Raw genomic sequence first — 15,280 nt, forward strand, 5'->3', positions numbered from 1 at the left:
TAACAAGCAACACACCTGGGTGACATGTACCTTGAACAGCAGTAGAGCGATTACAGCTTTCTGTAAACACTGTTGGTAACGAAAATACAAAAAGCTGAGGTAGCTGAGTGTCTCTGCAGTAGTCCAAACACCGTTTTTGCTTGATTTACAACAAAGTGTACTGAGAGTTGCATATTTTTGGAAAGACACTCCTGCAGTTTCAGGTAACTGTTATCAATGAATTCTCTCTGTTGCGCAACAGTGAACGCCAGGTGCTCACCAGGCCACCTCTGCCTTCTTCAGCGGGGGGGGGGGGGGAGAGCTGAGAGAAATCTGTCCGGGGGACTGCTGAATGGCTGGGCCTGCCACAGATGTCCTGCTGCCTAGAGTGTGCCACCTCTTACTCCCCCCCCCCAAAAAAAAACAGAGCTTGAGAACTATTGCCACATCATTAAGCTCCAGAGAACTACAACCCTCACAGGCTAATTCAGTGGTCCAAAAAAACAGCCAACAACCAAAGAACGGTGTGACTCAGTTATTTTCTCATTAATACTGTTTCAATACGGATTGAACCGAACATGAGCCTGGTCTAATTCATGCTTTGAAGGGATTGCAGAACAAACCATCTCTTCTGCCTATGGCCACCCAGCTAGTCTTAGCTTCCAACATAATGAAGGTATAGAAAAAAATCTTAAGAAATGATGGAACATGTTTTTTAAAAAATAACTACAGCCCCCTTAAATACCAACTGCAAACTTTTCACCAGTAATTTGTTGTAAAAAAACAAATACACCTGTGAAACAAATGCATTTTTTACTACTCTGAGATAACCTGTGGTTATTTCCATAATTTAATCTTCCGCAGAGCAACATCAACATGTTAAAACATAATACTGGCTGCTGTTCGACAGTGTGGGAACCTGAAGCTGTTCTTTGGGAACACAGGCTTTTGGGAAAAAAAACTTTCTAACTCTGCCATTGGCTACAATCCCAACCATTTTAATAGTCTTCTCCTCTCCCTCCTCTCTTCCTCCTCTGACTAAAAAGGCACATTGAAGGCAACTCTAGAGAGCCTCATCTTCACATTATTGTATACCAAGTTAATAATTAATTGTTACCACAATTCTTCACTGCCAGCTGTAAAAACAGGCTTCAGTCCATTACCTCGGAGAATTTAAAAAAAAAAGGGAGGGGGGGAGACGACTGAAAGTAAAATTTTAAAAGTTGCCCACTTCAAAACAATCAGTTTAGATCAGCTCTATCCAGTTTGTGTGTGGTGGTTTTTGTTTTGTTTTCTCCTCAGCCTGCTCCACTCTGCCTGAAGCTTCTCACAAAATAATGCATGTAGACAGCAGAAATGAGAGCAGTTTCTGTAGCACCAAAAAAAAAATATCTCCAAGTTGTGGCATTGTATTCTTTTATCTATATCAAGATACAAATATTTATGAAGTTCCGTTTGGTTCTTGTAGGCTGGCTGGTTTCAGGTACCTGAGACAATAGCACCAAATTCATAACAGAAAGTGAGACAGAGAGAGCAAGCATGCGAAGACCAAGGGCTCTGCACATACTTGGTGCAACTGGAAACCAAATGGCTCAGAAGACTGCTCTCTCACGAGCAGCTTACGAAGAGATAAACCTCTCACACCTTGAAGGGTTCACAGGAATGTTTCAAATGTACGAACAGTTCTTTCCATCTCCTGAAAGCAAAAGGCAAGAATTTTAGCTACTCACAGCTACTCGGGTACAGGCGTATTTGGCAGCGGAAGGAAAACACCCAAGCAAAAATTTCCCCTAGAGCTCTCACAAGCACATGGACTTAAAAGAACTTCCCAAAGTTTGCAGGATATTATCGCAAATCGAATGATCACAGTTCAAACTATAACCCAATTAAAGTTTGGTTATACAAACCTGGTTTAGTCCCCAGTTAAACCAGTAGGAATAAATATGGGCCTGTCTTAAATCGAGCATTATTGATTTTCACTAGTTTCCCAATCAGGCCATAACACCAAAAAGGGGGAATATGTCTAATCTAATGGAAAAAACAAAATTTCTTACAAAAACATGTCGTTTCCAAATAACGGCCAATCCAATTTCATTTGATGATGATTGATATTGTGTTTTGTTCTTAAGAAGAACAGGGGAAGAAGCTTAAGTTTTTCAGAGTTTGTTACATAGCACAGCTACTCACAAATGTACAGCAATCATTTTTTGACATCAAACACACACAATTCCTCTTCCTCCTCTGTGTGCCTGAACAAGAAATTATGGACCTCAGTAGTTTTGCTACCCGAGAACCACTGGCAAGGTCAGGAACCAAAAGGCATGATACTTCTCAAACCGGTTCTACTCACCAGCAGGTAATATCACTATCAAAAATAAACACTGATGAAATACTCAGCTGAAGCAGCTGTGTAAACTTACCTCTACAAGCTGTGACTTGTCATAATCCTTACGATGCCGGTAGATACACTGATTGAGAAGCGAGTACAGCCTTTCAAGCTGAGCGACAGTCAGGTTGTCACTTTTCTTAACCAGCAAATCAAGCAAGCTCTATCAAGGAACAGATCACACCGGGATGAAGGTTTTAAAAAGCTCTTGCTCGCAAAACCTGAGTCATCATTTGTTCCAAATACAGAAGTCAAATTACTATTAAAGCCTCCATCAGGCGTCACTGCAGTGCTAAATGCGGGGCCACACAGAGAGCCACAACGGAACAGCAGCAGCATGCAAACGGTTTAGTATTTGGTGACCTTTGTGCACATTAATATTCAACTGAGGTTCTTTTGTTATTTCCGTATGTAGAAGGTAAAGAACATTTTAACCAATTATATAAAACCAGTACCTGGGGACCAGAAATTAAGTTGGGGGTGAAGTATCCTTTTGCAGTGGCTCCCTATGGGCAGCCTTATTTTTTGCTTTAAAATACTCCTTCCTAGCAACAGTGACATCACAAAGCCAGTCAGATTTGGCTATATGACATCACTGAGTAAATGGAGCTGGGTTCCAGTTGGGTGGCACTGCAGCTGTGTTAAACTATGCTCTCAGAAGAGTCATTTTAGTTCTTATTTTTAGTGGGTGTTTTTATCAAGTTTTTAATTGGATTTACCAGGTTTTAATTGAATTAATTGGATCTTCCCTTTTCTGTTTGGCTTTATAGTTTGTAGTCTGTAGTTTGAAGCATGTTTGTAGGTTGGGAAGTGGCTGAGTGTGTATCTCTCAAGAGCTCAGCTGAACTGATGCTCAGGGCTGGCTTAGTATAACCAATCATTTGTTTTCACTCCCCCCCCTTCCCCCCCTGTTCTATGGGGTAGTCTTGGTGTTGTTGTTCGCTTGCTTTCTGTTTTAATAGTTTGAAACCAAAACAATACTGAGCCTCTGCTGCTACTGTCATTGGTTTATTTTATTTTCTCCTGTGAAAGGGGATTTGAACAGATGAGTAAATGAAGCCAGTTCTGTGCAAGGTCAGTGTCCTTACTCTGAATTAGCTTCACTTACCCTCTACTGGTGTCATAACACAGCCAAATGTGATTGGCTGTGTGATAATGTCACTATCACTATGAAGAGTTGTTTTCAAATAAAGGAATGATGACAAAGCAGTAGCGAGGTGTAAGACTGCAGGTAGTTTGCTCCCAAGAGTCTTGATTTAAATTCCAGATAATGGAGCCAGGGTGGGAGATAAACTGAATGTGTGTTCTTGCATGCTCCTGCTATACCAACACCTCTTTACCCTTCTCATGCCTTCTGCATACAAAACTGCCAAAGGAAGAGCACATTTCATTGGGGGGGGGGGAGATAAAATGCTCATTTAAATCCTCCAAACTCAGAGTTCCCACTTAGTCCTACTTTGGAATTCAACTTCTATACGACAAGAGGTTCTCATTTTTATTATTAAGTAACATCAGCATGATTCAGACACCACACACAAACACACACACACACCCTTCCTTGCAAACCAGGACTCAAAATTTTGACTTAATCATGCTTTGTGGTGTTCATTGTGGTTGTGACAAAACCAACCAGCAACACCTCACTCAGCTACTGCCTGTTTCAACTAGGTAGCAGAAGTCCAGGAAGGGCACTTCAGTGACCCCCCCCCTACCCCGGACCACCTCCCTCTACTTCTGTTGCTGCTTCTGCTGCCCCTCTTAATCCTCTCTTCAAGATGCATCTCAGAATATGCAGTATCAGCTTCACTCGAACTTGCTGCAAAGTCCCATTTTAAGGATAAAAACCTTCTTGACTCGTTTCATTGCTTTTGCTGCCTTTTGCCAGTTACAAATCAGCAAATGGACTTCTTCAAAACAATTTATTATGAAGAAAATAATTTGTTCCAGCATGTTCCTATTAAAATTTGTTTCAGCAATGTGAACAAGAAGATCAGTTAAGAAGTTTGCATACAAAGTTTGACATACTTGTCAACCATCTAGATTGAAATGCATCTGATCTCAATATTCTTAACATATTAAGCTCACCGTGTAACGGTTTCAATTCAGTACTTTTATTTTTAAAAAAATTACTCTCCCTGGTGCTTCATTATTCTCTTCTGCCCTAACCAGAGACGCATGGTTCTCTCCTCAACTGTTTCTCATGCTTCTCCCTCCACCAAGATTCTAAACAGGTCTCTGTAAATGGCTCCAAGTCTCCCATTTAGCTAACCCTATGCCATCCAAATATACAAACTGAAAGGTTAGAACACGCATTTCAACTCTCTAGAGCACATCTAAAACAGTTTGCTTAAGTAATTTTTCACAGTTAACAACCTAAGACTTGGAATCATAGAGTTGGAAGGGATCTTCAGAGTCATCTAGTCCAACCCCCTGCACAATGCAGGAAATTCACAAATACCTCCCCCCTCCCACACCTCCAGTGACCACTGTTCCACATGCAGAAGATGACCCCCCCCAAAAAAAAAACAACCTCCAGGATCTCCAGCCAAACTGGCCTGGAGAAAAATTGCTTCCTGACCTCAAAGTGGCATTCAGCATTTCCCTGGACATGTAAGAAAGGGCCACAAGGACTAAGCACTGATGCAACCATTCCTGCCCTCCCTCTCATGAGCTGCCTAAGTTCACAGAATCAGCATTGCTGACAGATGGCCATCTTGCTGCAAAAGCGAAAGGCTATCCTTATTGAGCTGTCTCATGAGGGGAAGAGAGTGCACAGTTATTACTTACAAAACTTCTACCCCGCCTTTCTGCCCTCATCAGGGCCACCAAGAGAGCAAACAGATTACAAACATACATAATAAAAATTGATGTTAACAAACAATAAAAGTCAAACAAAAATGTATCATTAAAACAATTAAAGCCAAGCTAAAATACACATGCCACAAAATTACAACAACAATTAAAATATAGGACAAGAGGGAGAGATCACTGAGGGAATGCTGGACAAAACAAAGAAGTCTTCAGCCAATGGCAGAAGACAGCAAAAGAAGGGGACAGGCTAGTCTCTCTGGAAAGAGAGTTCCAAGAGTTTCGGTGCCATAACCAAGAAGGCCCTCTCCCGGGTTGCCACCAGCCTAAGCTCAGAAGGCTGGACTCTGGACGCTTGAAGCAGGGCCTCCAAAGATGACCATAGTGGTGGGCTTGTAAGGAACAGGCATCATTCAGGTATGCTGGTCCCAAAACAAGTAAGGTTATAAAAGTCAACACCAGCACCTTGAATTGTACCCAGAAATAGACTGGGAGCCAGTGCAGATGGGCTGAGACTGGAATCACACAGATTCTGCAACCCACATCCTGGCTGCAGCATTTTGCACCAACTGAAGTTTCTGAACACTTTTCTAGGGCAGCCCCATGTAGAGCACATTGCAGTAATCTAATCCAGATGTTACCAGGGCACAGCTGGCTTAGATGTTACCTAAGAAAGGCCACAGCCGGCTAACCAGCCAAAGCTGTTAAAAGGCACTTTTCGCCTCTGCTGCCAACTGCTTATCCAGCAGGAGACCAAGGTCCAAGAACACACCCAAACTATGGATCTGTTCCTTTCAAGGGGAATGCAACCCATCCAGAAGGGGTGACTCCTTAAATCCCGGGTTAGACTTTCTGTAGTATTGCCATCTTGTCAGGATTAAGCTGCAGTTATCCCAAAAATGCCTCCAGACGCTGATTCAGGGTTTCTACAGCCTCCCTGATATTATATTATCTGCATATTTGTGACAGCCCAGCCCAAATATCTAGGTGACCTCACCAAGCGGTGTTATGTAGATCTTGAAGAGTATAGAGGACAAGATGAAGCTATGTGGGACCCCCACAGGCCAAAGACCTGACCAGCCACCCCCCAGCACTACTTTCCAAAACCTATCCCTCCAGGTAGGACCAGAACCACTGCAAAATGGTACCTCCCGGTCTTATCTCAGAAAGGGAGTCCAAGACGATACCATGACCAATGGTACTGAGAGCTCTGGGAGAGTCAACACAGTTGCACTCTCACTGTCCATCTCTGGCATAGTTCATCCACCAGGATGACCAAAGCTGTTTTCATTCCCACAAGCAGACCTGAAGCCAGATTGGAAAAGAGTCTAACAATCCACTTCAACCAGGAATGCTTGGAGTTGTCCAATGAATACCTGTTCAGTCACCTTCCTCAAGAATGAAAACATGAGACTAGTCAGTGGACGCATCACAACCCATTTCAAGTCTAGGGCAAACCATCCCTTCTCTCAAAGAAGTGTTAACTACCTCTTGGAACCAGTCGAATAACCAGAAAGGATAAAAGTCATACAAGGCAGTGGTAGGCCTCAAACCTCCGAGAGCCCCGTCTACCTCCTCCAACTGAATGAACTGAAAACTATCCCAAACAACTGGACAAGTCGGCACCCTGGCACCATCCAGCCCTGTCACTGCTAATGTATGATCCAAGTCAGTACAGATGCGAGAGATTTTCTCTGCAAAGTGTTGAGCAAACTGGTCACAGAAGGCCTCCGAGCAGTACAATTCCTTCTGCAGGCAAGATCCCCACAGGTCTATTTTTTCCTCACCACCATCACGGACATTGAATATGCTTTAAAACGAACTTTAGCCCATGCCTCATCAGGTTCATCATCCCAAGTCTTCCTTCACTGTCAAAGCCATCTCCCTTGTCTTTTCATCACTGGCAACCCCTCGGTAGATCAAGGGGCTACCTGGGCTCTAACGCCTGCAAGTGATGGTGTCCAATCGCCTGAGTCATTTCCTCATTCCAGGGTCAACCAGGGCATCAGGAGCACCAACCACATCAACAGGAAAATCTCCAAGAGTCATAAGAAAGCAATTTGAACCCATGTGGCTCCAGAGGTGGATCATTTTAATAGAGTGCCCCCCACACACAGAGTCTTGATACTTCTAAACCCAAACAGTAATCTGTTCATGACAAAGGAAATTTCATAAATTCTTCCACCCTCAGATTACATTTATTTTGCCCAGCGGAAGGCACTTTGAGTATATGACAGAAAAGTGATATAGAAGTATCCTGACACAAGTTACAACATGGTTCACTGTTTACAAAATGTCCCTGATTGGGCAGAAAGGAAGGATATACATTTTGTAAATGAATTAAGTTCTCCACATAATGAACATGAACTGTGCTACAAGCCATCTAATTTCCTACAATTCAAAATTACTTCTGAAGGACATGGCATATCCAATTACTCATACCTTTAATCTGTCGTGGTCAACAACTACAGGAGGTACAGGATCCAACTGCTCCTCTGGAACCTGTGCCAAAGGAACTTTACGAGGTTTTTTATTTTTCAGTGTACCTGTAGTTAGGAAGCAAAAATCACAAGTCAGGCCACAAAGGTACCTGTAGCTGTATGAACACTCAAGTTTTATTTTCAAAGTCAGAGGTATTTTCCTACTGGAAAACAGGGCTAACTATTTTTATGCTGTAAACCAGTTTGCAAACACTCACTGGAGAGTAGTAATACACCTCTAGAAAGAGAATGAAATATTCAAAATGTACACAACTTTTCCCACCTTGCCTTTCAGAAAACTACCAAAGACAGCCTCGTTTTCACATTACTCTCCCTTGTACTTGTTAAATTTCCCTTCCAGTCAGTTTTCATGAAAGTCTTCATCAGTGAGAGAAACACCAGTGCTATTGAAGAATAACCACTGTTGACCCACAGGGGGGGATTTTTCCCCTGGCCCTTAGAGTCACTACCCAATTAAATAAAGAGTTTCTTTCTGTTTTTCCAAAGACCACCCTGTTTGATTAACTACTCAGAGACCTTATAACAGAGCCTGAGCTCTCAGGAAGGAGTCAAATTTTATCATGGAACACACCTGTACCCCCTCAGACCTCTGCCTGGAGAATACAGTGGCCACAAGAATGTGGAAATTGGGTATTGCTGATACCTGATGAGCAGTGGGCTGCCCCAGGTTCAAATCTGTTTTAAGCTAAAGACCTTAGCCCACTTCCTCAGCTCTGTGTCCACTGGAACAAGAAGGAAAATACATACTGCATTCACTTTGACAGTGGGATCCAATCAGGACTTTAAAAATGAAAAACTGGTGAATACATACCTTCTTTATCCGATTCCGTTTCTCTAGCCTCAACGTCTACGCCTTGTGATCTCTTTTCATTATTGCTGCATTGTGGTGCCTCCGCACCTGACGGCTTCATCTGTTCGACTTCCGGGCTCCCACCAGAAGCTTCTGCATTCTCTTTTCGGTGATCATCAGTGGCTGCGTTTTGTACGGGAGCAGATGTGTTGGGGTTGCCAGAAGGTGAAGCAGCATTCAGTGAATCACATTTGTCATACTGACATGCTGGAGCGGGTGTGCCCTCAGAGGCCTCTCCGTTCAGACAGTCGCTCTTGAACGAGGACTCCTTTTTCGAGTCCTTCCCTGCGCTCACAGTAACCTTGTTACTCACTAGCAGAGATTCATTTGAACTCTCTTCTGTGGATGGAATATTATTTTCTTTCCCCACCATCCCGTTATTGAGTCTTTGTTCCGTGTGTATATCCATGATGTCGCAAGAGGACTCGTCGTTCGTCATGGAGAGATCCCCCGTCTCCTCTCCGTTCTCCTCCACGCAGTCCGTGCTCCCCTCAAGCTCCCCGTTCTCCAGCAGCTTGCTGTCCTCCCCCTGGTTTTCATCATCAGCAAACTTGGCATCATCCTCATCTTTTTTCAGATTATTGACTTTTCTCTTTTTAATAATGCCTTTCCCCCACTGTGAACGGCGTCTTGATTTCCTCCTTAACCGAACTGAATGGCAAAGAGGCAGGAAATCGCGGTTAGAGGTACAAACATTTGCAGAGCTGGAAAGTGCTTTAATTAAAGGTCAAGCTAAACACAATCTAGTGTGTTTATTCGCAATATACCACCGCCTTTGCCTCATCACAGCTATTTACAAGGATGTTGAGTATTTATCATCCCTCTATACTTCCAGTGCGCGTCAGTGACTTCACCAAAAGAGGAAAAACAGTAGAGTTTTACCCTTAGCATCTAAAGACAAGATTCCTTCAATATTATTTAATGGAAAACCAACTCTCCACTAAGGAGAGCCAGTTTGGTTAAGTGGTAAAGTGCGCGGACTCTAGTCTGGGAGAACCGGGTTTGATTCCCCACTCCTCCACTTGCACCGGCTGGATGACCTTGGGCAAGCCATAGTTCTGATAAGAGCTGTCCTTGGAAAAAGAGCAGTTTCTGTCAGAGCTCTCTCAGCCCCCCACCTGCTTCACAGGGTGTCTGTTGTGGGGAGGGGAAGGGAAAGGAGTTTGTAAGCCGCTCTGAGACTCCTTTGGGTAGTGAAGGGCGGGGTATAAATCCAATCTCCTTCTCCTAAGGATGGAGTTAAGACTCAAGGAAAACATATTTAACTGTCAAGAACAAAGAAATATTAAGTGAACTAATTCCCATCAAACACCCTTAGCCAAAGGAATTGGTGTCTTTAACTAAATTAAAAGAAATAAATTTGTGTCAAGTTCGCATGCAACAAAAAAATTCCATCTGATATTTTAACTCATAGAATACATAAATATATTCATGGTGTACTGTCCTTCCATCTGAACAGAAATCCTAAACTTCACAGCCCCTCGCCCATCTAAACAGAAAACCTGCATCTTCTGGAACAAGCTTTAGAAAGATAACACATTTCATTTTAGGTTTCTTGCTGTGTACTACCAGGAAAACTAGCAAAAAGCCGTAGCACCTTTTCAGCTGTCTACCATTTCCCGTTCAGGCTGCTCCAATATATAACAGCCTTACTGGGCATAAAGAATTCAGCTGGAGGGGGAGGAATGATTTGCAACTAAAAAGGGTTTTCTTCATACCTCAGGCAGGGAATTTATGAGGGAATCGAATAACACAGCCTATTTTTTGATTCAAAAGATTTGAGGACTCTAGTTATGACAGCACAGCTGAAAGTACAGTTCTGAACACCGTCATTTGAAAATTCGATTCAAATCAGCATCACACAATACCAAATCATTATACTCAGGACTGTGGCCAAGGAGCAGAATTGTGTATATTTCCACAGTACTGCAAAATAGCTCTATATCTTAAGAACTGCAGTTTTCATTTACAAAACAAAGCAATTTAGTCTACAGCAGCACACAGATGCTTAAAAGAGACTGTGTACTGCCGGGGGAAATGGGGGGGGCGGCAAGGGGCAAGAGCGCTAACAAGGATTTCCAGCATTTGGTGGTGGAAAGTGCTGTCAGGCCACGGCTGACGTATGGGGACCCCATAGGGTTTTCAAGGCAAGAGACATTTACAGGTAGTTTGCCATTGCCTGCCTCTGTGTTCTAATCCCTGGAGGTCTCCCATCCAAATACTAGTCAGGGCCGACCTCGCTTAGCTTCTGAGATCTGATGAGATCAGGCTAGGCTGCGCTATCTAGATCAGGGTATTTAGGAGACAGGAAATTCAGTACTGTGCCCTTTCAAGCCTGTCAGATTGCATGGCATTCAAGTAAGCCAAATAAAATAACGGCAAAGCTTTTGTATATTTTCAGACATTGTTTACTGGGGACATTTCTATTCCGCTGGCGCTTACTTGGATGATGTTCCAGTGGTAGGTTAAAAGGGCATGTTATATACCCAAGTTTCTTGTGGTGTTTACATGACTGACTAATCAGCTCCCCTGATGTTATTTCTTCCGCTGTTGGTTGCACCTCTTATTCTGTTTTGCAGCACATTGTTTTAAAAAATGTTATGATGACTTAAAAACTAGAGTTATTAGGTATAAAAATGTTAAATAAATACTTTTCATCAAGTATTCCTAAAATGTGGGTTCCTATAATTTTATGCTCTGCGCTCTTTCACAGTATTCAAAGAAGGCCAGAGAAAGGTTCTTGCAATGGAGGAGAACGCGTCTGTTAGATCTGAGGGATCCAACCCTGCCTTGGTTCATTATGCTTCACTCAGTTCCACACCCAGGTACAAGTAGCAGGACATCAACTAATCTTTCGCCTGAAAAGTAACTGAACCCAGCTCCTCAGTAACTGGTTCAAACACACAAAGCAATGTGCTTCTGACACCACCTACTGGGAAGAACAAGGAAGAGTTATATGCTGACTTTCCACAAATAGTGGGAAGGTACATGTTGGACATGTCTAGTGTCCAAAAACGGAACTCCCAAGGATAACATACACAGCACTGAACCAGCGGTGTGAAATCATCCAGGTCTCTGCTACATGCAATCAAAACACAAACTACAGATATGTCAACACGACCCACCCCTCACCGATCATCCACACTGGTAAAGGCCCACAAAGCAAAGTTATAACACAGACAATGCCTAAAGTACTGTTCTGTTTCCTTGGCTATCATGTTAGCTCCCACCAAAACATAGCTTGATGTCCAATTTTTTTGTTTTTCTCTAACCTAAAGCCACATAACACACAATACCAGTGCTTTACCAAGGGATTCATTGACGAGTTTTGCCCTCAGGGGATCAAATTTGGATATCTAAAAGTTGCCCCCTCCCAGGCTTCATTGGTTCATTGGTGTTATACTAGCTGCGCACCTATGACAAACAAATGAAACTACGGATGGCATCAAGTCAATTGGGGTTGAGCTGATAAAACTCTCCAGCTTCCAATGACACAGTGGAAATTTGAATTATCGTTTTTGGGCTTCACATGGATGGCATTCAGTATGACATCCAAACAGAACATTACAAGCATCTCACCGAACACAGTCCAGTCTCCTGCCAATGTGTCTACTTTATTACCTAGTTATTATGATGGCACACTTATTTTGAATCGTGCCTGCGGTGGCTCAAGTGGTTAAGACGCTGAACTGCAGGCTGTGGAAGGTCAGTAGTTCAGCAGTTCGAGACCCGGGTGCCGCATGATGGAGTGAGCTCCCATCTCTAGTTCCAGCTCCTGTCAATCTAGCAGTTCGAAAGCCCGAACACAGTCCAGTCTCCTGCCAATGTGCCTACTTTATTACCTAGTTATTAAGATGGCACACTTATTTTGTTTGTTTAGAAAATGTGTAATGACCATAGAAACGTCTTCGGACAGCGCTGGCTCTTCGGCTTTGAAACGGAGATGAGCACTAGAGTCGGAGCTCATGCAACCCTAGAGTCGGATTCGACTGGCTTTCGAGCAAGGGAACCTTTACCTTTACCTTTATCGTGCCTTTAGCCATAGATTACTAGAGAAGCCAACAAGATAATATACCACAAATACAAATATCATAAAAACAAATTTTCCAAAGCTTAACAACACAGGAAAGGGGACAAACCAAACATTCTTAACAAATATAGCCAGCAAAATAGGAAAAAAAATACAACATGGATGGGGGGGAGAGAAACATAAGTCAAACGCATGCCTGGGCAAATAAGAATTTAATCTGCATCCAGAAGGGACAAGCCCGTAGCCAGGATTTTTTTTTTTGGGGGGGGCGGCATTTAAATTGGGGGGGGGCATAATTTTTTTAAGAACTCTTTTCTGGGAGTAAGTACCAGTGAATAAAAGTGGACTTACTTCCAAGTAGAAACACAAGTGGGGAAGTGTGAGGTCAAAGGAGGGAGTGGACTGAACAGAACCCCCCCCCCCCAGTTTATGGAAAGTGAAACCTGTTTTTCTCTAAGCCGCTGCCTTGAACTCCACAAGAGGGGGGGGAAGTATGAGGAAGGAGCGGAGGAGGAAGAAGCGGTGCTCTGATCCCCTGGGCTGCAGCCTGCAGCTGCCACTGCTTCTGCTGCCGTTTTGGGCACAGAGCACTGCAGTGCTGAGGGACAGCGGGTGCTGCTGTGGCAGGGTGCTTCGTGCTCTGTGGGGCAGGTGGGTGGTGCTTGTCCCCACCAGAGGCCTCTGGGTGAACCCGGCCCCTTCCCCCACCACCAGGATTGACTTAACACCACCACAAAGCAGAGGCATGGTCAAGGTAGCCAGGGAAGCGGAAGTGGGGAGAGAGCGCCCTCTTGCCACTGGGCCGGTGAGCAGTTTGAATTTGCGGCGCCACCCCCACTTTGCTCCACACAGAAACTGGAGCCAAAGGGGCCTTCCCTGCAGCTCTCTTCAGCCTGGGGAGCGGCATGCCTGATGGCACCTTCGGGCAGCCGTGTCTCGGATCCTGGCCTCAGAATCCTCTGTGGGATCAGCATTTAAAGGGGGCATTGATGTAAGTCAGGGCCCCCGCCTCCAAATGCCCCACCGTAGCCATGGGCCTGAGAAGGAAGACCAAGTTCCAGGAGAGCAAAAATATTACATAAATAAGGACCTATGACAGAAAAAGGTCTCACGCTAATTATCATCTATCTCAGTTCTGAGTACTGGTGTATACAAAGAAAAGCCATGACAAATGACTGATTCTTGACCAGGCACATATGGGAGAAAGCAGACCTTTAAGTACCCAGTGGTGAAAACTAGTCAGAGGGTCAAAAATACTGATTTTACTGACCAAAATTCCAAAAAAAACCCTGACCAAATACTGACAAATTACTGAACAATTTAATGTCAGCCTACTGATAAGCTGGCGTTTTAAATGTAAAACAAGGACTTCATTAAAAATTATTATCTGGCCTTTACCATCCCCATAGCTAGCCCCATAGTTAGATGTGACTCAGATAAAAGGATTGCACACCTTTTTATTGAATGTTTTTATGAATAGAGGACAATGTTTTCATTATTGTACAAAATTTAAAGCAAAAAATATTCCCTTTTTAAAATAATCACATACTGCAGATAATAAAGCAGCAAAACATATTAAAAACCAAACATAAAGTAATAATTATGACAACAAAAATAATTACTGTTAAGGTAAAACTTATCTTTGCTTTTATTTTATCTTTGGTTTTTTTGATGAAGAAAGAACCGGCCAGCAGTCTGCCATCCCTGGTGGAGGCCTTGTCAGGCTTGGCATTGGTACACCCTAGACTGATTGTCCTGCGTGGTTTCAATGTCCATGCGGACGGTATGGCCTCCACTCAGGCAATGGACCTAGTGTCATCCGTGGTGGCGCTGGGACTCTCCCAATATGTAACGTCTCCCACTCACCGGGCCGGACACACACTTGATCTGATCTTCACGGCAGGGGTCACAGTGGACCGGTTCATTGCCTCAGCAGTGCCACAGTTGGACCATCATGCCCTGAAGGCCCATCTGAATATTTCACCTCGACCCTGTTTGGGTGGCAAGCAGATTTCAGCTTGCCCGTGGAGCCAAACGGACCCTATGTGACTTCAAATGGCCCTGCAGGATCCAATGCCCTCTGGCTGCTCATTAGATGAGCTCATGGAAGATTGGCACAGCTGACTCTCAGCAGCCATTCATGAGATTGCTCCCCGATGCCCTCTGCGCCCTCACTCTAGGCTGGTTCCTTGGTTTACCCAGGAGTCATGGCTGATGAAGCGAAGGCTAAGATGGCTAGAGAGACAGCAGCGGAGCACCTGTGACGAAGCCACAAGAACATCTTGCAGGACATTTAGGAGATCCTATGAAACGGCAGTCAAAGCCACTGAGTATTATGCGGCCACAATTGCATCTGCGAGCTCATGCCCAGCCCAGTTATCTAGAATAATTCGGTCTATGACTGTTCTGCAACAAGGCAGACCAAATGTTAGGGAATCGGACACTGGTTGTGAGGCCTTTGCAAGCTACTTTGCAGATAAAGTCCTGTCGCTCCGTCGTGACCTCCCCGCCACAGTTGAGACAGTAAGTGAACTCGTGGCTCCATGCACATCTTCTAGTCGGGTTATGGATTATTTCAGTCCACTCAGCCTGGAGGAAGTTAACAAACTGCTCTTAACTGTACTTCCTATCACGTGCTGCCTTGACCCATCATGGCTAATCATGGCTAATTAAAGCTGGCTGTGATGGGTTTCAAGATGGCCTAAGGGAGATTATCAACAAGTACA

General features: G+C 43.9%; 1 protein-coding gene across 1 annotated transcript in view; it reads right to left on the bottom strand.

Annotated features, from left to right (window-relative positions):
- Positions 1–293: 293 nt before the first annotated feature.
- Positions 294–15,280, bottom strand: part of ATAD2B (ATPase family, AAA domain containing 2B) — a 94,157-nt gene continuing 79,170 nt past the window's right edge. The window contains exons 25-28 of the mRNA XM_015407334.1: positions 8,486–9,175; positions 7,616–7,719; positions 2,400–2,528; positions 294–1,675 (exon numbers count right to left, since the gene is read on the bottom strand). Coding sequence (XP_015262820.1) covers positions 1,634–1,675; positions 2,400–2,528; positions 7,616–7,719; positions 8,486–9,175 — 965 coding nt within the window. The 3' untranslated portion in view covers positions 294–1,633. The remainder of the gene's footprint in view (positions 1,676–2,399; positions 2,529–7,615; positions 7,720–8,485; positions 9,176–15,280) is intronic.

Source organism: Gekko japonicus, unplaced genomic scaffold (assembly GCF_001447785.1).
Source record: "Gekko japonicus isolate JY-2015 unplaced genomic scaffold, Gekko_japonicus_V1.1 scaffold239, whole genome shotgun sequence".
Taxonomy (NCBI): domain Eukaryota; kingdom Metazoa; phylum Chordata; class Lepidosauria; order Squamata; family Gekkonidae; genus Gekko; species Gekko japonicus.